The following is a 26296-nucleotide window of genomic DNA, read 5'->3' on the forward strand; positions in this document are numbered from 1 at the left end:
AATATAATTACAATTAACCTTATATATGTGTATGTGTGTGTTTTTTTATAGGATAGTTTGAATTCCTTAGTTCTTGATTTGGATTACCCAGCATTGAGGAAGAACAAGAACATAGACAACTTCTTAAACAGATGTAAGTTTCCCTTATATACAATACTTGTCATTGTTTTTTAATGTCAGGTGAAACTGTTTTTTATTCACCTGTCTGCCCAAGCTATATTAAAATTTTGAAAAAGGAGTTGTGCTGTTAACCATATTTGACAATACAATCTGCCAACTTCAATTTACCAAATTATAGTTTAGTATAACCCACACAAACATGAATGAGGTGCACTGAGTCTTAGATTCACTGTACTCTCCCTCTCCTCTTCCTGCACATATAGGAGCAGGACTTTTGAAGTTTTTGAAAGCCTTGAGAAAGGTGTGCCCTTCAGTTGATAGGGTGGGAGCGTGCCATCAAATGCCCCCACCTCATGTTTCTCATTCAGGAAGTGCTCAGAAGTGTTGAAAACTTTCTCTCTGTTTTGTTTCTCTCCCCAGCCCAACTCTGCCACCATTGCCACTTCTGAAAAACGGCAGCACTGGTGGCAGCAACAGCAGGGGAGATTCCAGCCAAACTGCTCTCTGAAATGGTGCCTGCCACCCCCCCCCCTTAACATCTCTCCAGCAATGCTTAAAGAGGGGGTAGATGCTGGTTCAGAGAGCGGTTGTGCTTTGCAAGTCTTCCACCCCACCACTCTCTTGCTGGCTGCACTGCCCACTCTGCCAAACTCTTGCCAGTCATTGTGGCCTCTGCCAGCCTCTCCAGTGCTGACCTCTGTCACCTGGCCTCCTGCTCTCTCCCTTATTGGACTCTGCTGCCCAGTCGGCCACCCAATAAATTTCTAGTACCATCAGTCTGTGGCCACACAACCTGCAGTGTCATGACATTCTTAACAGTTTTATATTTTAGTTAGATATCATCTAGGTTGTATCCAACACTGAGCAACTGGATTGCCACTTGCTCAACTGGACTTCCCTTCCCTTTCCTCCCCCTTGTGCCCTCCATCTGCTCTAGAGTGCTTTCCAACCCTCTGGAGCAAATTTTGAGGGCATGCAAGAGGCTGCAGGTGGCAGAGGAGAAGGAAGAACTCTGTTGGGCATACAGAAGTATGTTGTGCAAATGAGACTGCAGCACTGGATACAGCCCATGCAGATACTTCCTATTTCATTTAGACAGAGGGGAGGAGAGAGAGGATGATATCCGCTTGATTATCTGGTGGACAGTGTCTGTTTGTGGATGGGGGGTGGCTGATTGCCATTGTCCCTGGCAGCCCCCAGTGCCCTCTGAAAATTGTTCTGGAGGTTAATAACTATGATTAACTTAGGTTCATCAATTTCAGTGGGTCTGCTCTAAGTAAAAGTTAGCTGACTAGAATCCTGTAATTATTCTGTACGAAAGGCTTAAAATGGACAGAACCTTTTGTCAAAATGTTAAGCTTTTTCAAAACACATAACTGATTGTATTTGTATAAACTGTTGGTGTGCACTGTAATGCTTTCTTTAAAATTGTTAGATGAGAAAGTTGTGGAAAATATCCGTGGTCTTCAAATGAAAGCAGAAGATTACGATGTTGTTAAAGTGATTGGAAGAGGTGCATTTGGTGAAGTACAGCTGGTAAGAATTTACAGTCCTTATAAGACCTTTGAATTTGCGTACAAATTTAACTTGTTTGAAATACCTGGTATAGTTAGGCTCAATCGCCTTTATATTTATTGAATACACCATTTAAGAATATGTTTTGTTCAACTACAGGTGTCATATAGTATACAAGATGATTCTTTGTGCAGATTCTGGCTTCCCGAGATTCTCTCCCCCACACCCCTTCTGTTTGCATGGTGGTTGGATTTCCAGTGATCAAATGACAAGGCTTTTGCATCCTGTTTATTGGTGGCTCAAAGCGCTATCCCCGCTGCCTAACTGTATGGACATGATGAGGGAGTTGAATCATTAACTACTTTATTTTATTTTATTTGAATTATTTATTTCAATATCATATATGTTACCAGGAATTAATATTTAAAAGATATTCAGCAAAAAATTCCACAATTTACTCACTAATAATTTCACTGGACAGCGATAGTAAAAGCGCTTCTATTTCACTCAGTTCCTTTCTATCCAAGGGCAACCAAGGTGTAGCCAATATAAAGTTTAGGGGTGTATGCTATCAACTTGAACAACTATTGCTTGTTCATAAGTCTTAATGCCCCTTCAAGTTACATGCATTTAACTTGTGCACATTCAACTTTATGTGTGTGGCAATAAATAAATACAAATTAGAAAGGCGGTGGGGTTCCAGGGAAAATGACGTTGGCAGTCCCATCCGCCATTGAACCTAGTGAATTTTGAGTATGTGTTTTTGGTTCTAGGCATGATCCATGGAACATAACCACAAAGTAAGTTATGGGCTTACAGTATAAAAACATTGCAATTATGCATCCCTTTCTTTAGCCTAAGGAGTCAGGTCCCCCAAGCTCTCTCTCTTACAAATTGGTTCATTATCATTGCATCATGGAAATGTTGCTCTCCTTCATATTCTCTTACATTTTACCCAGTTTGGGTTGGTGGGTTGCCTGGACAACTGGATTTTTCTTAAATGTTGGTCTTCTTTGATATGAAACCATGATATTTGGATACATATATATAATTCCCCAAGGAAGTGGAGAATGTTCTTTTCAAAAGCATGAAGTGCGATACACACCCACACCCACACCCACACCCACCCACCCAAGACCAGACAATCTAATCCAATCCCAGATATTAGTTAAATGATATGTCATTGTCTCTTGATAGTAGGGGGTAAACCCCCACCCATTCCTGGGCATTTACTTAGTTGTAATAGCTTGTTTGTTTTAACTTCATGGAGAATAATAATAAACTAAGAGCTTCCCACAGTCTCAGTCAGTCTAACTAATCATCTGAAAGTTGTAGCCTTAATAATATAAACAGTATTAAGTGACCCTGTGTATACTTGGTGTGTCACCATTAATCTTGAGTACTACTTAAAATTTTGACTTACATTAAGACCTAACTAATGTACATCTGCAAGATGTCTTTCCCCAGATCACCCTCTCAATCCAGCAGTGCTTCCAAATCAGCAAATGTATGCTGGCATCTTCACAAGTTGGCTACATGAGTACCTTTTCCTTGTATACAGGGTTGTTGCAGCCAAGAGCATGTTAGGCAAAGTAGCATTTTCAAAAGGAGGCTAGGAAATGAACTCCTGCATATGGGCACTAGCTGGTGTGGGACAATTATTGAACAGTACAAGCATGGGAATGTCCCATTTAACTCAGTGAGTCTTTCTTCTCAGTAGGCATGCACAGGATTGTCCTGTACGTGGCAAAAGCTGCTCACTGATACCCATGCAATTTTGTGATTCTCCCCACATTTTGTTTCACCAATTGTTCCATTAGTGTAGCAGGAAAATCTTAAAAAAGCCTTTTTAACTGGTTCAAAAAAATAGCATTTTTATTTCACTGTTGTCTGGGTATGCCTCTCTGTTGAATATTCAAAGTTAACATCCGACTAGTCATGTCAGGGGAAAGTCAAACATTTTCTTGAAAACCATGCAGTGAAGGTTCTTTGTATAATCTCAAAAGTGTTTACTAAGAAACAAGTTAATTGAAATTGAAACAGTTTAAAGAAGTGAACATGTGTGTTACTCTTGCATATTCCTCCTCCTTGCTAAGAACTGCCAATATATTTGTTGCAAGTACTTCCACTGCCCTGCTAGCAGACCACTGACCATGCAAGACTGTGCCTCTGTTCTTCTTTTTACTTGATAACCTTTCCAAAATAAACCAAAGTCTTCAAAAACGTGGTGATGTAAATGTAAAATGTAAATTGAGCAAGTTTGCCCAGTTACTCACACATCAACTTCTGTAGTGCAGATCTTTTCTCCTTCTTCTGTGCAGTGTACATGGTTATAATACCTTGTTTATACAGTTGTACAATGCTGTAGCTGAGCAATGCCTCTCTGCAAGTAAACAAATGAGGAAATACGCCTTCAGGAGAAGGTTAAACAAACAAATTGCAAAGGTATTGGTGCTTTCCTGGGTAGGTTATAATATACTTTAATCCATATATGTCTAATGTTGATAAACTTAAAACAATCTCTTATCTATAGTATATTTCTCAGTGGATGTCTTTTGTAAGATATTTAACAGTTTGTCTTTTCCAATATACAAGGCTGCTTAAGCTGCGACTGAGGAACAATTCTTAGTTGCCACCCATCTAGAATATTTATTCTGAATGTGTTCACAATAACAATTCTCTACAATAATTAGAATTTACTAGTCACTAGTAATGGGGCAAGCAAAGCCCCTTGCTCAGTGCTACAATTCCCAAGTGCCTGGTAACTAGTTGGCTGTCAGGTGCTTGGGACTTTCACAGTTAGGTGGAACAACCAACCGTTCCTCATGTGACATAATAATGAGATCAGGTAATTGACAGGTGGGTTGTCCTCATCTGTCAAGAGTTGGCCAATAGGGTGGGGACAGATAACTATTTCGTCCACTGGAACAACAAGCTTCCCCACTCTTGTGCTAGTGTCATCAAACACCAATTTGGTTTAATTGCAATCGGAAGGGAGTGGGAAATAAATGAAAAACATTGAAAATTGATTATCCCCTATGAGAAAAGTTATTTTCATATCCTGCCTTCTTCCAAACAGGTGCAAAGTGGCATTTTTAGCACAATCACCCACTTAGGTAGATTTAGCTGAAATACAGTGGCTTGCCTAATGCCAACCAGTTAAGCAATTAATCTAATTTCTTGACACTTTGCAACGATATTAATATAGTTGTCACTGTGAATATTCCAGGAGTGATAGTGGAGATGTGGAGATGATCTGTAGGGATTTGTGGCTCTTATAGCATCTTCATAGCATTGTGCAACTTTGAAGTTCTGTATTACTTGTTTGTATGTGTGGGGGTAGGAATCAGTAAGCAATTAACCATTATTTCCATTTGAGGTGACTTTGTAATTAATTTTATAGGAGTGATCTGGCATGGAACAGGATGGGTTGTTGGAAGGGGAGAACAAGCTTTTAAAAAAGCTGGTTCTTCTATCCCATTTGAGCAAGAGCTTTTAACTTGTTTAAGTACAATACTTAATGGTACAGCAGAATAGGCACTCTAGAACCAGTTAACATCTCAAATGTGTTTTGTAAAAAATTTGCCCTTTCACTTAAAAATGAAGTGTTGTTTTAACATGTTGCATGAATTGAAAATTCCATTAATAGTGCATAAAGCACTAGTGGATATTAACAGCATAATCCTGTTTGTTTTCAATGGGACTTCCTCCCAGTATAAGTTTGCTTCTTAGGAGAGTTTAATAAATCATAATTATCATCACCAGATAGCGGCATTTCAGTTGTTCAAAGCACTTAACAAACATTATTCACACTCTTGGCCGCTTGCCTTGTAATACCTTAAAAATGCTATCACAGTCAACTAGGCTGCTTTCATGAAATGAATTAATGTCATTTCCTTTTTGCATAGAGTGTTATTGATGAATCAATCAACTACTTAATCAAGCGACTGAATATTGGATGATGCATGTGAATGGAAACTACTTCAGGGTTTTTATTTAATCAGCTCATCTCAAGGGACCAGTTATGGTTTTCCACAGTACAAAAGAGAGCTTCACCTAGTATCTATGTTGGTTCTACATGATTAGATTGCAATCCCATACAATTCTCAGCAAATGTCACTGCGAACTTTCTTTGTAATGTATTTCATTTATATCATGCATGAGAAAAGGTGTGGAAAAGTTCAAAGGGTCTTAAAAACAAGGAGGCTGTAAAAGGCAAGGGAAAAAAATCCCTTTAAAAGGAACATTTTTGCTGAAATTAATAAACGAATAAAAAGTCTTTAACAAACATAAAGCCTACAGCAAGCCAAGCAAAGAGGAGTATGAAGAACTAATGGATAAACTAATAACCCTTACATCATTTTTCACTAGCAGAAAAGGTTGGAGAGAGAGAGAGCCATTAATTTTTGGGCAGTGAGTTTGAGGTCTTTTTCAAAACTTCCTCTTACTACTTGCCTTTGTCAAAAGGAGGTGGCAAGTCACCAGGGCAAGGGGAAGGACCATAGCTCAGTGACAGAGCATCTGCTTTCCGTGCAGAAAATCCCCCACATCTCCAAGTAAAGCTGGGAATGACCCCTGTCTCAAGTCACCAGGGCAGATAGCATTCATCCCAATGTCTTAATGCCACTTACAACTTAAAATTGCCTTAGCAAAGGATTGTAAGGCAGAGACCTCTATTTTTAAAAAGCAGCCATGGTAAATCAGAAAATTGCAGTCCTATATAATATGAGCTGCCATGGTTACAGTGCAAAGAGATGAGTTTTAGCATTTTAAAATAAATATAATGGATTTGATCTTTGCAGAAAGCTTTTGACTCCCTTCATCCTGTGTGGCTCACTGTGGCTCTTTCCTGCTTGAGCACATTATGGTAACCAGGGTGCAAATGCAGCCAGAATATATTGCTGATAGTTGTTTTTAAATTTTTGTATGCTGCTTAGTGCAACTCATATATGAAATAAATGGTCAAAGAAGTAGAAATAGCTATACTCTGATTTTTATTATTGATCAAAGTGGATTCAGATTTCTATATCATGGATACCAAGTCACACAGACAAAAATACAAAGGATTTCATTTAAATCCTGTAAGGTCTTGATAAAGTAAGTAACTTCTTTTTCTTTGATCAACAGGTTCGCCATAAAGTAACTCAGAAGGCTTATGCAATGAAACTTCTTAGTAAATTTGAAATGCTCAAAAGATCAGATTCAGCCTTTTTCTGGGAGGAGAGAGATATAATGGCCTTTGCCAACAGTCCATGGGTAGTTCAGGTAAGGTTTTTTGTGATTAAAATTCTGTGGTAGTTTGAGGTGACGTTTAAATAAGCATTGAGGTTTTAAATTGGTAGTGTTGTGTCCTTTATGTTGATTTCACATTTTGGATTTGTAGTTTAGAATCTTAAGAACTTTAATCTTTTCTCCATCTTAAAGATTAACTGCTAATGCGAGGCTCTTTAAGATTTAATTACAGTGGTACCTCGGGTTACAGACGCTTCAAGTTACGCGTTTTCAGGTTGCGTACCGTGCTGAACCCAGAAGTACCGGAACGGGTTACTTCCGGGTTTTGGCGCTCGCACATGTGCAGAAGCACCAAATTGCGACCCACACGTGCACAGATGCTGCAGGTTGCGAATGTGCATCCCGCATGGATCACATTCGCAACCTGTACTTGATTTTGATTTTAAACATACCTGCTACTATCAGTGTTCAATCTGATGTTCAAACAAATTATGTTGCGTTGAAAATGGTTCACCCTCCCATCAGAAAGTTTAATTCTGTCATATGTGCAGCACAGTGTAAAATTGCTTATATGTGTTTTCGTTGTGTAGAAGCTGACAGGAATATATTAAATTGGCTTGTAGTTAAGATGTGAAGTTGTTAGAAGGTATAAATTTAATCTGGGAGGGGCAATTTTTGTTACAACAGTGTATGTACCATTGACCTTCAGCGGGTGTGCAGGAAGAGTACCATTTAACAGTTTTCTCTGGGGAAGTAAAGCACCCATTGGTATCAACAGGCTACTACACAGAAAAGTTGTGGTTTCAGGAATATAATTCATTTACTGGCATTAGCAACTTTTTGCTGGGCAAAAGAAGGCTCTGCCCAGGTGCTTGAGCCTCAGTGATCTTGTTACTGCCATGGAAATGTGTTCTGCTTTCTCTTCACTTGAGGCTAACTAAATGGTATACAGTCGTACCTTGGCTCCCAAATGCCGCAAATCCGGAAACCTGAACGGCCGGTGCTGCTTCCGCTGCTTCCGATTGGCTGCAGGAGCTTTGGAAGCTGCGCCTTGGTTTCCGAACGTTTTGGAAGTCGAACGGACTTCCAGAACGGATTCCATTTGACTTCCAAGGTACCACTGTATATTATTAGGAAGTGTAATTTAAAAAAATAAGCCTTTGTAATGAGTCATAGTACAACTGGCAGACTATCATATGAAGCTTCTCTTGTTTATTGTCAAAACAAAGCATGTAAACTACAATCAAGTCTCAGTGATGTTACAGTTTTGCTTATTATAAGGATTGAAGTGTCTTTGTGATTTTAATCACCACTTGCCATATAAGTTGCATGGAGAGCTTGCAAAGCTTCCTACACTCTCCAATAGTGGGTGTACTTTGCACATCTTTTACTGTAGGGTTTTATCAGCAGGTAGTGTACCCAAAGGCCGCAACTCCCTAAATTACCTCTGATTGTTTTTGGAGTTAGAGAAACATATTTGTCCAATCATACATTTTGTATTATTACACTATTGGAGGCAGTCAGAAGGTAAACTGGAGGGAATACTATTGCTTGCATTCTCCCTCCTGCTGTATGGATTTGCTGTTGTAGCTACCAACGTAGTGGAGGCAGTGGGAAATGGAAGTGAAGGAGGAGGAGGATGGGAATTGGGCTTGTGGAAAAGAAAACCTTGTATGTGAACCAAAGAGTTGCAAGTATGGTGCTGGCCCTTTCCTAATGTGCCTGTGAATAGATGTCAGTTCTGATGCTGCCTTGTCAGAGGAAGGAGACTTACTTGTTTCTCAACAGTACTGTACTTGACTTTCTCTTGAAATGTTTGGTGAGCCATAAGAGATGTGTTTCATCAGCGACATGATGGGTAAACTGAATTATTCTGGAACTCCTTAAAGATCTGCTACAATTATTGTATCATACCAAGACTATTCTTAAAAGGCAGGGGGAAAAGCTGCTCTAGTTGCCATAAATTCACTGGAATTCAACAGATTGTGGCAAGTTGCCCGGTTTTGTGAAGTCTTTATATCTGTCCATCTTTCTGGGTGCAGCTTTTTAGTGCCTTTCAAGATGACCGATACCTTTACATGGTCATGGAATACATGCCAGGTGGAGATCTTGTCAACCTCATGAGCAATTACGATGTGCCTGAGAAGTGGGCCAAATTTTACACTGCTGAAGTCGTCCTTGCTCTTGATGCAATTCATTCCATGGGCTTGATACATAGAGACGTGAAACCTGACAACATGCTTTTGGATAAATATGGACACCTGAAGCTTGCAGATTTTGGTACTTGTATGAAAATGGATGAAGTAAGTATGTGGTTCATTATGTGTGCTTCTAAAATAATATGCACTATATCGAGGCAATTTTAACTGTGCCATAGACACAGACACAGCATGGTGCTGTGGCTAAGATAATTTGTGCCGAGTCTCCTGTTTAGTTCTTAATCTTTGCTGTCAACTCACAAGGTAACCTCAGCCAAGCTACTATCTCTCAGTAGTATCTACCTTGAAGATTGAGAAAGAAGGCATGTTGGTGTGCACGTTCAGAATATGGTTTTATTTTTCAGGTTTGAACTCCAGGTCTAAACCTCCATCTCTTTTTAAGAAAGGCAAGAAAATTATAAATGACTCTTTGTGAGGAAAGACCTCTTGCTTTACCATTTGCTGATAGTTTTCATAATACCTTAGGGAACATTAATTACAAAATAGAAGGCTGTCTGATGACAGGCCCAGAGACTGGCTTAGGGAAATGTAAGGGATTATGTGGATGTGGCACCTATCTTTCCAACAGGTTATCTTACATAGGTCATGGCTTTTCAGAAGTGGCTTGTCAGGTGGGAAGAGAGACTGTTGTGAGGTGTGGAAGAAGCCTCCCAAGCTCCACTGTGCTGTCCTTTCAATCATGGCACATATTCATTATTGGATCAACTTCTGTTTAGCACTGTCAACAAATTAAAATGTTTCAGTTGATTATTTGAACAACCAGTTGTATTCACATACACTGTTAATTTTAACAGATTTTATCTCTGGTATCACTTTTGTAATCTCATTGAGCACTTTTTAGAAACAATGGTGTTAAGTGGTATATAAATTTCTGAATAACTGTGCATTAGAAACTCTCACAATGTGCAGCTCTTTACCATCACAGTTATGATACATACTACACACAGGGAATTCTTCCTTCTACGGGTGAGTTGTATAGAAAGGAGAATAGGATGCTTTTTCATAATAGGCACTCCTTTTTCCCACCCACCCCGTTTTAGAAGCAGCAATCTCTTGTTTTGCTTGCCTGCCCTCTTTGCAAACAATTGCTGCTTCAGCTTTTCTTTTTTTCTTTCCCTGGCTGCTTTGCTAATCTTTGTGAATTGGTGGTTTTTAAATGTATGAACAAGACATCTCCTTAATAGAACATAGTTAGGGGTAGCCACATGGAGAGGCTGCAAGGAAGCATATTTATTTGGCTACATCACAGGGGGTGCACATAAATAAAGAAAACAAGCTTATAATAAAAATTATACCAAATTAAAATTACAACAGCAGCAACATCCTAAGACCACAGTAAAGCAGGGGAGATTAATCAAAACCCACCCCATCTACATCCAAAAAGTTGGCAGAAGAGCTGGTTCTTTAGCTGTCATCTAAAAGAATGGAATGAAATGACAGGATGCACCTCAGTGGGAGGAGAGTTGCAAATATGTGGAGCCACCATTCAGTAGGTTCTTCCCAAGGCACTCCTTGTGTATCAACCAGTGCTGGAACCATTAGGAGGGACTAATTTTCTGATCTAAGTAGATGAACAGGTCAGTGCAGGAAAAAACACTCTTCAAGTTCTACAGCACCACATAGAATGGAGTAGAAAGTAGTGATCTTGTGCCTCTCTACAGTTTGCTCTACTTCATGGGTTACAGGTTCAGTAATGCTTACAATTAAAGGCCTGCTAACTACTTTGAAATAAATTTTCATTCATTAACTATTAGTGCTTTAATAGTGACCATGAATGGATTAAAACTGTTGCTGGTAAAAGAAATGGAAAACATTTCAGCAGAGTGATCTGTTTATCTAGTGAAATGGAAAATATTTTGCGTGTCGAGGTCCCCAGGTCCACCCCAATAACTCACACATCACACAGAATTTTTTGTTTAAGGTTTTTGGCATAATTTTCGCCACAACTTTATTAAAATACAAATTTGTGAGTGGTTGCTTAGGCATTGGTTGCGACTATCTGCCCCCACCATGGGGGACAGACTGACATTCCGCACAATGCGAAAGTCAGAATGGGGAAATACACTTGGGGGTTACGCGGAGCAGGGAATCTGCCCTCACCCCAAATGCAACCAGGAGCTCATTGCTATGGCCCGAGCCCCCTTGACAGAGTGGACAAGCAATAGTTAGCCCCCAATTCCTTTAACGGAATCCCTTGCAGCAGCAGCATTAGAGGGGCAGGCACAGCCAATCCATGCCCCTCAACCAACCAAACCATAAACCAATGCTTAACCGCCACCGAGCACTCAAGCTCGCCGCCAACCACTCACAACTACAACCCTTCCAGCCCTAGCCTCGTGCAAGGAGTTTTAGCATTTCTGGCTGTCAATCAATAAATGGCAACATTAATTTCATCCCAACAACAAGGGAAGCCCCAGTCGCATCAGTGGCCAACGATCAGTTAGCCCGCCCCCAACTTTGGAGTGTCCTGGCGGCCCCCACCGCAACACGTGCTCTCCATGAAGGAGAACACGCTTTATTATTCTTGCTGTATGGAGTCAGGTTACAATTGAATTTTAAGTGCTTGATTTGGAAATGAGCTTTTTTATAGTGGAACCTAACTTCTAAATAAGTGTGCCTATTAGGGTGGGTGTGAACTCAATATCAAACATGTACAAAACTGAGCAACCGAGATAGCACCTGAGTTCCGTGTCTATCTCTTGTGTTAATGTTTGCTTCCTAATGAGCACAATAACTTCCATGTATTTACTGCTTAATAATCAAACCCATAGCATCCTCTAGTGGTCTTCAGATGACTTACTTTAAAATTTAAGATCAAATAAATCGAGCATACTTATTTGAAATAAAACATTTTCACCATTTAATTTGTAAGCACTTACACTTTTATTCCAGTGTATTCCCATTGATTCTAATTTGGAATAAATATCAAAATATATTCTATTTATTTCATGCTATTCTGCTGTGTCTTTAATCAGACAAAAGGCTAGTAGGGGAGAAAAATCTGACAAAACTGCATTTGCAAAATTTGAGCCAGTTCTAAAAATGTGGATGTGGACTAGGGCAATGCTTTTATGATGAATGCACCAAATAAATATTTTTTAAGTATGGATAAAGCTAATAGACATAACAGATTTCTTAACATGCAAACAAGATATTTTTTATTTACTAATGCACTTTAGCAGTCCACACGCAGTCAACAAAGTTCTGTGAAAATTCCTGATGTCTATCTAAAATACAGTTGACATTTTGGCTTATTGTGGGATGAGGTACTGATGCAGATGGAAAAGCAAACAATCACTGTCTACTTGGATTTGTGGATTATGCCAGTACCAGTATTTGTGATGCTGTGTGGGTCTTGCTCCCACCCCTGAAATTTTTGAGTTTTACTACTGTTCTTGCTATGTGGAAAGTTATAGAATCACAGAACTGTAGCGTTGGAAGGGACCCCAAGGGTCATCTAGTCCAACCCTTTGCTATGCAGGAAACTCATCAAAAGCACCCAAAACAGATGGGCATCCAGCATCTGCTTAATTAGACCTATGCCCTGTTCTTCTGTAGAATTGCTCAGAGTGGTTTATATATGCTTTTCAGGCAGCCTCCTATTGAATCAGTTTCCTGAGCCACCCCTGCTCAGCACTAGCAATATAAGTGTGTCATGTGGCATATTCTGGGCTTTTCTGAGAACCATAACTACATGATGGTTCCTTTATTCCATTGTTTCAGTGTAATAATTCAAGCCTCATATCTCTTTAATGACATTATAGCAATAAATGACATTATAGCAATAAATGTCAATAATATATGCATAAGATGGTTGCTTTGGTAAATCTTGATGATAACCAACATGATACTTAAATAAAAGAACTATTTACCAACTATCTTGGTAAAAGTGGGTTAAACATTAGATGGCCTATGCCTCCAGGCATCATTTTTCTTCTAATGGTGCAAAAACTAGCTTACTTCGCATTTCTTATAGTACAAAATCTGTGAACAATCTGTTAACTGGGTAGACTCACAACCTTGATGGAGACACACCAAACCCTTTGTCTGCACTACAGCATCACACCTCTTTCTCTGAATCTGTGTCTGGAGTGTTCAAATTTTGTTTTGCTTGGCTTAAAAATGGAAAAGAAACTTAATTACACATAGTTAACTGTGGCATGCCAATTTTGTAATCCCATTATTGATGACTTCTAAAGATGCAATTGATGTAGCAATTCAGCCTATTCAATTACTTTATTTTGCATAGAATTGGACACCCTGCTAGTAAGAATCTGGAGCACCTCCAGATCATGTGTAGTTTTCTTGAACAACAGGGAAGCATCACAGCTGTGTAAATACAATACTTTTGATGGGATGTTCCCCATAAAGCATTCCTTTTAGTGTCTATTATTTTTGTAACTACATGTTACTTATTAGTATGCCTTTATCACTGACATCTTAAATACATTTATTTTCTTGCCCAAAATGATCCGTCTGCTAAAAGAATAAAAAACAGCACCTCTAGTGGTTACTGCAGTTCAAAAACAAATTTTGACTACTGCATATTTGCTCTTACATTGTGTTATTGGTCAGCAAACCTTTGAAACCCTTGATTTCACTCATACACCCTTACATTGAGCCTGCTTCATAGTTGCAGCCTCACAAGTAGATGGCCATTCCTAATGTCTTGTAAACCACTCTGTGATTCTTGGATGAAGGGCAGTATAGAAATTTAATAAATAAATAAATGTAACCATATCAGTGGAGTGCAACATGATAAGCCATTTTGTGAGAACAACTTACTTGGGTTACACAATGCCAACATAGCACCTTTTATTTTGGGGGTTGCATAACTAAGGGAATATCTTACTGAACCACCTGGTGAGTATTTGTATTAGGTTTCAGTACATGGATCTACTTGCTGGGTTGCCCTATAAGTATTTGTCCCAGTGTAGCCGCTTAACCATCTTGTAATAAGTCATCCTGCTATATAGTGTAACATGAAACATGGCTGACTCTAGTAAAGAATTCTAGAACCAGGAGGTGTCTAACTTTACATGCTTAGGAGTAGGGAGTTCAGATTGATTGAGGAACTGGGAGAAAAATAAGTAAAGAATTAGAACCTTAAATTAAATGCTTTATTTTCTCTACAAAGTGTGGTACCAAAAAATAAGGAGCTAAGGCTGTTGAAAGGTGGATTTTCCCATTTTTCTTCAGATTGGAACCACACTTTTGACCCTTCAAACATTGCTGGGTTTGAACAAAATCAATTCCAGCCAACTTGGCCAGTGGTTAGGGATGATGGAAATTACAGTCCAGCAGCATTCGCAGAATGACAAGTTCCCCACCCATGTCTTAAGATAGCACTGTTTGTATGACCCAGATCTCCTCAAATGTTAAACAGTAAAGAACTTCAACTCATTATTTGCTACCCCTGGGGCAATGAAGTGAGCTTTCGCTGTGTATTAGTATTAGCATTTATGAACAGAAGAGCATTTCATAAAATTAGTATGAGCACAATCCACTTGCATTGCTCAGAAGATCCTGCTTCCTCATTTTCTTCACCTATTCCTCACTCTCTCCACTTGTGGGTATATACAGGCAAGCATGATGATACCTGCATGTGGGAGTATGGTGTGCGCGAACCTCCTGTGTTCCCATGAATCCTTTCTTCCCTATGCCTTGCAAATTACTTAATGCTGCTTCTACTTACTGTGGTTAATTGAAAACAGAAGCAAAAGCTTCCACTCTCCTCTTGCAAATATACTGAGAAGGTGTTGGCACAGGAGCCTGAAGCTTGCACAAATTTGTGCCCATAATGATGAAGCATAGCTTATTGTTTGCCTTCTTTTGCCTGTTGTTTTTGTTTTTGTTTGGAATGTGTGTGTCTTTGCTTGTGTTTGGTGGTTGTTTTTTGGGTATGTGTGAGTTTTGTTGCCTGTTTTTAGAGGCGTGTTGAATGTTTGTTTTGCTTATCTTTCATTTTGGGGTGTGAGGGTGAGTGTTGCCTGTAGTTTGGGAGTGGGGGTATTTTGGAGCATTGCAAGTTTTTCTGCCGTGAAATTGGTATTTTGAGGAGGCCGGTGCAGTCTCCATGACATTCACCTCCAAAAAAGAATGGAGATTCCTGGTTTAGTGCTGCATCCGAACTAGGCCAATATAGGGGGTAAAGAGCATAAGGAGACTGGAAGCGGGGAAGATCCATGAAGTTTAACTTTGATGAATATGCAAATACTTCGTAGTGCTATTAATTAGAATTTATATCCAAAACACTTTGTATCTAGTATTTGAAGATATTATCATTATCAGAAAATATTAGAAAAATCTTTCCAAGGTGAGCTAGTAATTAAAAAAAACCCCATTGCATATGTGGGGCTGAAACTGAGAGATGCTGAGTTGATGGCAGAGGTAAGAACTAAACCCAGGATTTCTGGTTCACAACTGAAGCTCTTAGCCACTACATAACAGTAGCACTGAACAGAAATATTACTGAAGTATTAAATCATATAGAATGACATGCTTGCTTTCAAGTTCTATATTTGCTGCATAGTTTGTCTTGTGAACTTCTAAGACCTGCTTTGCTGGAGCACAGAAAAAGCAATAAAAACTGGACTATGTTATTCAGTCTAAACAGAGGTGTGCCTATATATTGTCTTCTGCTGATTTAGGACCAGCTCCAAATCTCTCTTGCAATTTATTGCAGAGACTTCCAGTAGATTCTGTGCCCATGAATCGGACATAACATACATTCCCAGCTTTTGCTTACTTTGTCTGGCTCCAAGATTAACTCCTTCAGCTCCCTCAACAAGCTTTCTTTATACTTGTGGCATGAATTTCATAAGAGAACTTATAAATGGGTAATGACAGTGTTGTAGAGTAAGTGCAGTTAGCAGCCTTAAATTCATAGCTGCTTAAGAACTATATTTTAAAAATAGATTAAGTTAGCATTCTTGCCTAAATCTAGCGGCTGTTCTGTTTAATTGTTGCATTTTATCTGGTTATATAGACAGGGATGGTGCGCTGTGATACAGCTGTCGGAACACCAGACTACATATCACCTGAAGTATTAAAATCACAAGGTGGTGATGGTTATTATGGAAGAGAATGCGACTGGTGGTCTGTAGGAGTTTTTCTCTATGAAATGCTAGTTGGTAAGTAGTGATTTCCTCTTGTATTCCCTCTAGTACCTTGATTTCAAAAGTTTGTGCATCACCACGTAGGTTATTGATTCAATAAGAGCTTGATGGTCCCTGAGTGAATCTAGTTCTGGTTACACTTCTCATATCAGAGCCTGAGTTCCCACAACATGAGGTGGGCCTCCCATGGAAGACATGGAGAGTTGCTATGGAGACTACCTGGCGTCCAACTTTCCAGTTTTGTAACTGCTATTGCAATGGAAAGTGATGCTGCTCCCCAAATCAGTTGTGGTAACATGGTCAGCCATTTACCATCCCGGTTGTTACGTTTCTTGAGGGATATTGAATGATGGTACCTTGGGAATATTCATAGCTATGCCCGACATATATTCTTTCCTTGGGTTAAGAAGCATAATTACAGTGAAGGACATGCTCTCGAGCCATTTTCTGTATAGCAGGCCCACCTCTAACAAAAATCACATGTTTCTGAGACCAAAAATTAAGTTCTATGTGCAATTGAAGAAAGACCCATCAAATACTTGATATAATTTTTTATGTGTTGGGTGTGTTGAGTTTGTATTTATATTTTGTATGTACAGAAAGCTGTAGAAACAGGAGATATATTTTGTGCTTGTCAGGAATATATAAGAACATTCCTTTGCACAAAACACTAAATTATGGTTCGCATTATATGCAAAAGCATTGCATGAACCTTGAACTTACTCTTCTCCCTCCCCTCCCCTTCTTTTCTGCAGCTGTGAGAACGAAAATAGAATCACATTTTCTGCTTTTACATTAATCAGGTTTCCTTCTTGTGCCCAAACTCAGGGAAGTTATGGTTGGTGAACAAGCCAGTATCATATGGCATAGGTTGAGTTTGGCTTGTTTGAACTAACAAAAGAGTATACAGAGTTGTTCTGATTTCAGACTTTAACAGGGAACTCTGCTTCATTTAAAAGCAGAAGCAGTCTCCTCTTGTGTGGGGATGGTTGGAGCACATGAACCTATAATTCCAAACCATAGTTTTAGTGTGGCTGTAGGTGTTTGTTTTGAACCTTTGTACATAGGAGTCTGTTTTTGTCTCAAGTTATTTTTATTTAACTGTTTTTGCTTTTAGTAATCAACTTGTATTAGCTAATGTTTATGCATATTTAATTTCAGGAGATACTCCATTTTATGCTGATTCATTGGTGGGAACATATAGTAAAATAATGGATCACAAGAATTCATTACATTTCCCAGAAGATGTTGAAATCTCAAAGCAAGCAAAGGACCTTATTTGTGCCTTTTTAACAGACAGGTATGTAAGCATAGATTTTTCTTGCCATAAAATCCTTTCCCTAAATTACTGTAACAGAATATGTTTTCAGAAGAATTTTCTTGAGGTCCAGTACAGTGAGTGCAACCAATCTGATTTCATGCCTTACCCAAAGTCAGACTAAAATGTTAAAAACAAAAATTTCTGAAGTTCAAGCAGCACTTACTATATTCAACTTCCATAGCCAAATTTTGAGTGAGGAGATAATCATAAATCATATACATACATATTCCCGTGGCAGGGATGTAAACGACGTTTTCATGCTCTCATCTTCTGTCACAGTGTCCTGTTGCACCAGAAGCAGTTTAGTCATGCTGGCTACACGACCTGGAAAAGCTGTCTGCAAACAAATGCCGGCTCCTTCAGCAGAAAGCGGAGATGAGTGCCACACCCCATAGTCAAAGTCGACTGGGCTTAACTGTCCAGGGGTCCATTACCCTTTACCATATACATAGAGCATTAAATGAATCATAAACATAAAGCTGCTCTTCAATAGAGGGCCTTCCTGTCTGAAAGACCTGCATGGGATTCAGATAGTTTAAAGACAGATGGGATGCAAGTGCTTCCCCTGCTTTTTTGGTTCTTACAGGGCTAGAATGTTCCTTCCTTTTCAGGACTGTTCTCCTTCCACCCTCAGCATTGACCACTGATGTATAGCAGATAGAGCTCATGACTTTTCTTGGTCAGTTATATTGAAGGTTTCTCTGTCCCTCAGTGTTAGAAACAGAGATATGAAAACTAGGAGCTAAATGGCACCTTAAACCTAGGTTATGGGTGCAACAACAGAATGTCTAGGCACACTTTTTTATAACAAGAATACAAAGCCGAAAATGAATGAACTGCAGCTTGAATATTATGTTCATTTTTCACATGGTCTAGTCCTTCCCCTGCCCACCGCCCTAATATTCCTAGGAGTGTTTCTTCTCCAGTCTTAAGAAAGCAGCTGGAAGTGGGGAGGCAGAAAAAGGTCCTCTTTCCTTCCACTGCAGTTTTTAACTGAAATCTTAGATGCAGTACTGTGCCCAGAGCTCAGAAACTGCTCGCACTAATGAAATTCCCTGTCACAAGATGCACCTAGAACAATGGGAGTTTCGAACGCTGCTGCCCCTTGAAGAGAAGAAATCTTTGACATTTTGTGAAGTGTGGGAGCATGTTCTGTATCCTTGACTTTAGCAAGTCACCTATTGCCTAGCATACACATGCAAGCTCTGAGAAATTATATTGGGGTTACTGAGCATCTTACATCTCCCCTACACCCCATGATCATAATTCTCTTGCCCCCCTTCCTTTTGAAAGGGACAGATCAGTGGAATCCACACATCCCTTCCCCATATCTCTCAAGGGCTGGGGAGAGGGAGGAATATCTGTTCTTCCCTCCTTCATTTGCTCATTTAAAGAAATGGGTGGCATAGTTTTGGGAGTAAAGTCCTTAAACTAGGTTTGGTAGCAGCATTCAGGTGAGTATAGTCAGCTACTCTCCACTTTCTAACAGAAAACAAATTTGCGCCATAATCTCTGCCGTGCTCCATCACATTGCCTGGCTTTTGCAGGGGGTTGGAGAAGGCGATAGCTTGGCTTGGGTTTGTTTTCGGTTGCTCCCAGGGATTAGGACCAAAGACATGGGGTGCAAATCTATAAGAAAAAGGATTTAGACTCCACATTATGAAGAATTTCTTGATTGGATGAGGTATTATTCTGTCCCACTGTTTATCTCAGAAGGTGGTGTGGTGGACTGTACTACATGTGAGATTTTTAAGCAGAGGCTGGCTGGCTAGGAAAGCTGTAGTCATAAATTTCCTGAATCGGCAGGGAGTTGGACTAGGTGACCTTTGGCTTCTCTTATTACTCTGATTCTACAGTTCCCTAAGCATTATTTGCTGAAGGCTGATCAGATCAGCCCACCATACCTTGGCCACAGCTGCTTTCTGTGGCCTGTTAAATTAGGGGAGGGTCAGGAGGGGATCACTGTGGCTGTTCCTTATGGCTTTCTTTCCCCTGTTGGGAAAGTTAGTTTCCCTTTCCCCTTATGGCCAACCAGTTTGCATTATTAGGCATTCATGCAGAAGCAGACCAAGATGCAAAATTTGAAAACCAAACAAACTCACTTTCTGTTGCCCTCTTCTGGACGATTCTTGACAGTCAAGTCAATATTAAATTTAATTATTTGCACCTTGTAATTCGCTTAAATCGTAAGAGATGTAAAAAACAAAACACAAAAAACACAAAATGAAATAGAAGTGAAATAAATATCTGTCTATTTGCCTCAGCAGTGTTCCAAAAAGGATTCCATCTACTGAGTAATCATGCAGGCAGCTCAAGAGGATTTGGGTGGGTGGGGGTACATTAGTGTCCCCCCCCCCCCGTTTTAAATGCAAGGAAAAGCCAAAGATCGGGAAAGGATATACAGTATTTTTCGCCCCATAGGGTGCACCGGCCCATAGGGCGCACTTAGTTTTTTGGGGGGAAATCAAGGGGGGGATTTCCCCCCCCCCTAGCCGTGGGGCTGGGACAGGGAAGCCCAAGCTTTAAAAAACGCACCTACCGTAGTTTTTAGAGGAGAAAAAAAGCACCCCGCTGCCCTGCAGAGGCTTTGCGCAGCCATCCCCAAGGTAGAAGAGGGAGACGGAGCGCTCCGTCTCCCTCTTCTGCCTTCAGGGACAGCCTCCCTTGCCTCCGTGGGGCAGCGGCTTGCCCCACTGTCCCCCGAGCTTGTGGGGCTGGCGGTGGGGAGAAGCTTGCCAAACCAGGTCGGGGAATAGCGGGATGGCAGCGCTCCGCCTCCCCGCTGTCCCCCGAGCTTGTGGGGCTGCCCAATATCTGCACGAAGCCCAGGGCGCGCTGTGCAGCGCACCCCAGGCTTCAGGATTTAGGCTGCTATCTGCAAGCCTGGGGAGCCTGACGGGAACTCCCGCGGAGCTCCCAAGGTTTGCGGATAGCAGCCTGAAGCCTGGAGAGCAAGAGGGGTCCATGCGCACCGACCCCTCTCGCTTTCCAGGCTTCAGTGAAAGCCTGCATTCGCCCCATAGGACACACACACATTTCCCCTTCATTATTGGAGGGGGGAAAGTGTGTCCTATAGGGCGAAAAATACGGTATATAAGAAGAGCTTTTGGATTATTTAAGAATACTCTGGCTTTCTTTTCTCCTCCACCCCAATTTTTGTGTGTGCTTTCCTGTTCATATTAAACATGGTGCTCAGTGTATCTATTTAAAACAGAGCATCTTATTATATATACAATTGCCACTGAAGCACTTAAAGTGACAAGGGGCAAGTATCTATCCTGTGCCTTATTAGTTCTCGTACGAAAGTATGTTCTTACGTGAGCCTTTAACAAAACAAAAATTGTTTTGAAAAGACATGAGTTTGCTTTGTATATAGTGGCTTCATTATACATTTTAGGAAAAAATGTGCATATGTGTACGGGTGTTTTTAAATTGGAGGCAAAGGATACAGTTTTTGAAATATTCATTTCAGTAGGGTTTGAATAACTGTTCTGTGTTTGGAAACCAGGTCTTCCGTCATTTACGTCCAAATGTTTGTACAGTGGTTTGGCAAACTTCGTAGGTTTGCGTTTGTTTTTTTAAAGAACTTTTTCCTGCATTCCTTTTCTACACAGTCCAGTTGGAAATATGTTTTATTCCACACATGGCAGGCTGAGATTTCTAACCATTTCATTCTGCATATGTTGAGAGTGCTGAGAAACCTAACAGCTTACAAAATGAGAGGATTCAAATTGCATTTAATTATAATGGGAGGAAATGCCAAGAATGTTTAGGTATCTTTGGCACTTAATGTATTTTTTAGCTTGTAATTATCGATGATAATACAAGAATTGATTTAATTGCTATGTTTAGGGATGTACGTCTTGGAAGGAGTGGAGTAGAGGAAATTAAATCTCATCCGTTCTTTAAGCATGACCAATGGGATTGGGATAATATTCGAGACAGTAAGTATCATTTTTAAAATATGAAAAATATGTTCTTTCTTACTTAAAAAAACTTACTTTGGGTTAGTGTCAAATTTAAAATGCAGGGGTTCTAAAATGGTTTCTATGGGCATTTATATATGTAAGTTACATTTTTCTGTAAGTGTCTAGGCTTTTACAATAGTTAATTTTTTTTTCAACTGCACTACTTTATTGAGTGCGAATGGGTAAAAATTTCATTCTGTTTTGCTAATGCCCACCACATCATGCTTGTTTAGTCAAACAACTACTCTAAATATGTAGCCTGAATTATGTTTTGGTTCAATAGAAATGTATAAATAATGGCTCTGGTTCTGCTTCCATCTGAGAAAAATGTTTCTGTGGTTGGGAAAATATTCTTGAAAATTCTTATTTGGGGTATTACTTATTTATAAACAACCAGCTTACTAAAAAACATCAGTGCAACTGTTCATTGTGGTCCACCAAACTCCCTAGCTTGGGTCCTAAGTACGTGGAGCAGAATGAAGCTCACAAAAGAGAATCTCTTTCTCTGCCCTTTCAAGCAGTCCCCTGCACTTCCTGAAAAGCCTTCCTGCAGCTCTGCTTTTGCAAGCTACGTCTCATCTGTGGGTAATGCCCCAGTTCATGCTGTTCAGGAGCATCCCCCAGCCTTCCAGAGAAGCTTTAGCAAAGAGGCAGTTCCCTTTCATTTGCAGTTCTCAGAAGCTAAGCTTCTGTGTTTTTGTTTCTCAAGACTTGTAAAACAGGGCTTTTCAAGACCCTGGCTCATTGCAGAAGATAGCTAGCAAATTATACCATGCAAATTGCTTTTGTGGAAGTGGAAAAAAAGAATTTTGATTTAAATAACTATTTTCCATTTTTTTTAGCTGCAGCACCAGTTGTACCTGAGCTGAGTAGTGACATAGACAGCAGCAATTTTGACGATATTGAAGACGACAAAGGGGATGTTGAAACCTTTCCAGTCCCCAAAGCCTTTGTTGGAAACCAGTTGCCTTTCATAGGATTTACTTACTTTAGAGAGAACCTGTATGTAATATACTTTTAATGATATACATAACAATAATGCTTGCTTCTTTTCATAATAGAATTGTTTAATTAGTTTTCAAAGTTAAGCATTGTACTGTGCATTTTCTAGTATCCATCAATACTGTATTCAGCACAGGCTCTTTGCAGGGTGGGTAGGGAGCAAACAGTACATGCAGAATCTGAATAATCTTAGGGTATTGCAATAAGTTTCTGCATACCAATATATTACTGCACATAAATACATTTAACTTGCATAGGTACTTGAAAAATTAGAACATTTGTATGGGTTTGAGAAAAGCACCCCATCTTTTCCGCCTTTGGGTCAATTAAAATGAAAAGGAAGAGAAGTGGTGCTGAATAAAGCTGCCTTCATTCTGAGAGCAGTCTAGTGGGGATTAAGACTTGAGAGAATTGATTAAAATGAGTTGATTGGCATAGTTGTGGAGTTTTTGAAAACTTGAGTTGTTTTCAACAGGTTGCTAAGTGACTTTTCTGAGCTCTGTAGGGAAGTTGAACCCTGCAAGAACAATGGGGCAAGGAAAAAAGAGGCAAAGAAAAATGAGGCAAGTACTCTTCTTTTTAATAAGGGCTAAACATATGTAAAGTGTTTGTTATGCATGATAAATAATACTTGCGATGTAGACTTGCTTTTCAGTAGTTAGCGTTAATTGCACACATCTGAAACTACTTGTGAGTAGTCTTGCTTTTGTGAAAAGAGCTGTTGACTAAAATACATGGTTTATGTTTTAAAGCAAGAGTTGTTAAAAAGAAAATTAAAGTACCGTATTTTTTGCACCATAACACTCACTTTTTTCCTCCTAGAAAGTAAGGGGAAATGTCTGTGTGTGTTATGGAGGGAATGCCTACGGGTGGCATGCCTACGGATTTTCCTCCTCTAAAAACTACGTGCGTGTTATGGTCGGGTGCGTGTTATAGAGCGAAAAATACGGTAACTATTTAAAATCAAGATAGTGAAGCTTTAGAGACTGTTGGAAAATACAGACGGGAGAGGCTTGTGGTTTTTTAAAAAAATTATATTGGATTTTTTTTGTTTTATTTTTACAGGACAGTGAAGAGGTAAGTACATTATTTTAAATTGTTTTTCTTTCAATAGGTAATATTTCAAAAAAAAGATACAGTTTTTTTTAGGCAGTAGCTATCATTGATTGAATGTGTGATTAATTATCCAGTTAGTTGGCTACAGATGAGAATAAATTTATTTCATATGTCCATGGTGAAGGGAGCCCCATTAGATAAGAAATGTTCTGTGAATGGCCAGTCATTTCTATTTGATTTCAATAGGTAATATTTCAAAAAAAAAGATACAGTTTTTTTTAGGCAGTAGCTATCATTGATTGAATGTGTGATTAATTATCCAGTTAGTTGGCTACAGATGAGAATAAATTTATTTCATATGTCCATGGTGAAGGGAGCCCCATTAGATAAGAAATGTTCTGTGAATGGCCAGTCATTTCTATTTGATTTCAATAGGTAATATTTCAAAAAAAAAGATACAGTTTTTTTTAGGCAGTAGCTATCATTGATTGAATGTGTGATTAATTATCCAGTTAGTTGGCTACAGATGAGAATAAATTTATTTCATATGTCCATGGTGAAGGGAGCCCCATTAGATAAGAAATGTTCTGTGAATGGCCAGTCATTTCTATTTGATTTTTTTTAAATGTGAGTGCATGAAAATAACTGTGATAGATGGTTATTTTCCCTTGCCATGGGTGTCCTGGGTGCCACTTAGCAGCCTTTGTTTGTAGACATAAGACTATAGACAATATGTTTACACTTAGAGGGCACTTCACAAACTTGGAGGGTGTCTACCCCCACTTCCCAGTAAGTTGGGCAGTCCAGAACTTTAACTACAGAGAAAATCCTAAAAGTGTGGACTATGATGAGCTAATTTGAATTTGCACAGTTTACCTATGGGCTGCAGTTTTTACATCTAGAATATGAAACTACACATGTTGGAAATTGTTATGGCAACTTACAATATTTGTGAAATTTGCAATTGTTGAAGTTGGATTTTGGAATGTGCAGTGTAAGATAGGAGGGTGTGTTAAGATCATGATTATGAGGTTTCTGTAGATTTTGTTTTATTAAATGCATCACAGATAGTTGAATTTACTTTTCCCATAATGAAGAGCGGCTCTCTAGATATTTCCATGAACTACTGAGTATCTTCATAAACACAGTTTAGTTCCAGCTGTGGGTATGTCATAGTAAATAAATAACTGATGTCCAATCAAATGGCTGATGGTGCTTTCAATATTTACTTATGTGAGCTACTTTTTCAAGTTGTGTACATTTAAAGACCAGGTTTTTTTCCCTTTCAGTTTGCACAATTTCAGGAAAAAGTAAGCAAATTGGAAGATCGAATTCGTAATGAAATACAAGCCAAAGATGAACTTGAGCAGAAATACAGGTAGAATCCCACCCCGTTTTATGCAGAAATATGGTATTCAAAAATGTTAATGGGAAATCAGTTTGAAGAGTATTATTTGTATAAAGAACCATAATATCAAAAAGCAGTCTGTATCTAACACATTTAATTTATCCTGGTACTTTGGTATTTCTGAGGGCTCAGTTCGCTTGCAGGGTGCAGGATTCCCATAGGGCCCAGCAGATCCCTGTTTGCGGGGGCAGGGTGAGGGCTGTGGTTGCCTTCCATATCAACAGCTAGCCATCCCTCTTGTTTCTACAAACCACCCTAATCCTTTCAATTTAACAAAAAAACTAACAAAATGAATCACACCATGCATTGGTTCTTTTTGGTCTTTCCCCCACTTTGTTTTATAACACATGTTCATTTATATAGTTCTGGCTGAATGGTTGTATAAACGTATACCAAAAAGCAGCTGTTATTTTGTAGGCCTCCTGCTACCTGACCTTGCTTGGTTAGTTTTTGCATGACTACCATGTCCCATAGTTTATTAATCTAGTGGCATCATTCACATATAATACTATGCCATGGTTTGTTTTAACAAATGAAATGTTCCACAGTCTACCTCCTTATGCCTTTGTCTTTGGCAAAAGACTGGAATAGGATGGTCAAACAAACCATGGTTAAGGAAAGATTTGCATGTAGCACCTAGCAAAAACTTCAGTATGATTTGTTATCAATAAGCAAACCATAGTTAAACCACTGGCCAGGGCTCAGGCAATAAAACCATGGTTTAATAAATCATGGCTTAACCTTGTAAATGAAGCCGGTCAATGTGAAATTTTGGAGGCACCAGGAGAATATATAATTTTGACTTTGCTGGTTGCTGTTAAGTTACATACAATCTCACTGGTGGAATACCTTTCCTATATAGAAGATTTACAGTAGCAAATGGGAAATTATTGTTTCTTGTCAATTATTCTGTGCTTTCCGCTTAATATTTATTTTAACACTTTCCCAGAGCTATTACTAATCGTGTAGAGAAGATAATGAAGGAATTGGATGAGGAGGTAAAGTATTGTCTATTTTATATTTTTCCATTGTGTCTCTGAATGTTTTAGCCAATCTTTTATGTTAGGTGATGAAGGTATTCCATTGGACAAATTAGTGGAATTGTGCTATAGAAGTGGCAGTTGCTACCCCAACAGTATTTAGTAGAATAAAAAAGGAGATAACATTTCTCGCACCCATATGCTATATTAATAAGCGGTTTAATATGTAATCAGTTTTTGTATTACATTGCAAATAGTTTCCAGAGGATATGAATAGAGTTGTGCTTTTTGTGTTCACTATATTTATATCTTACACTTCCTCTAAGGTACTTAGTGCAGCTTACATGGGGTTTTCAT

At 39.2% G+C, this 26296-nt stretch overlaps 1 protein-coding gene across 6 annotated transcripts in view; it reads left to right on the forward strand.

Annotated features, from left to right (window-relative positions):
- Nucleotides 1-26296, forward strand: part of ROCK2 (Rho associated coiled-coil containing protein kinase 2) — a 69078-nt gene that overhangs the window by 19989 nt on the left and 22793 nt on the right. For 4 of the 6 annotated variants that reach the window (XM_082218227.1, XM_082218229.1, XM_082218230.1 and 1 more), the window contains exons 2-13: nucleotides 52-133; nucleotides 1556-1656; nucleotides 6763-6900; nucleotides 8910-9170; nucleotides 16075-16219; nucleotides 17366-17504; nucleotides 21378-21469; nucleotides 22336-22495; nucleotides 22971-23058; nucleotides 23561-23572; nucleotides 24841-24929; nucleotides 25909-25957. In XM_082218227.1, coding sequence (XP_082074353.1) covers nucleotides 52-133; nucleotides 1556-1656; nucleotides 6763-6900; nucleotides 8910-9170; nucleotides 16075-16219; nucleotides 17366-17504; nucleotides 21378-21469; nucleotides 22336-22495; nucleotides 22971-23058; nucleotides 23561-23572; nucleotides 24841-24929; nucleotides 25909-25957 — 1356 coding nt within the window. The remainder of the gene's footprint in view (nucleotides 1-51; nucleotides 134-1555; nucleotides 1657-6762; nucleotides 6901-8909; nucleotides 9171-16074; nucleotides 16220-17365; nucleotides 17505-21377; nucleotides 21470-22335; nucleotides 22496-22970; nucleotides 23059-23560; nucleotides 23573-24840; nucleotides 24930-25908; nucleotides 25958-26296) is intronic. The other 2 variants (XM_082218232.1, XM_082218228.1) reach the window with 2 other exon arrangements.

The sequence above is a fragment of the Podarcis vaucheri genome, assembly GCF_965113315.1.
Source record: "Podarcis vaucheri genome assembly, chromosome: 3".
NCBI lineage: Eukaryota > Metazoa > Chordata > Lepidosauria > Squamata > Lacertidae > Podarcis > Podarcis vaucheri.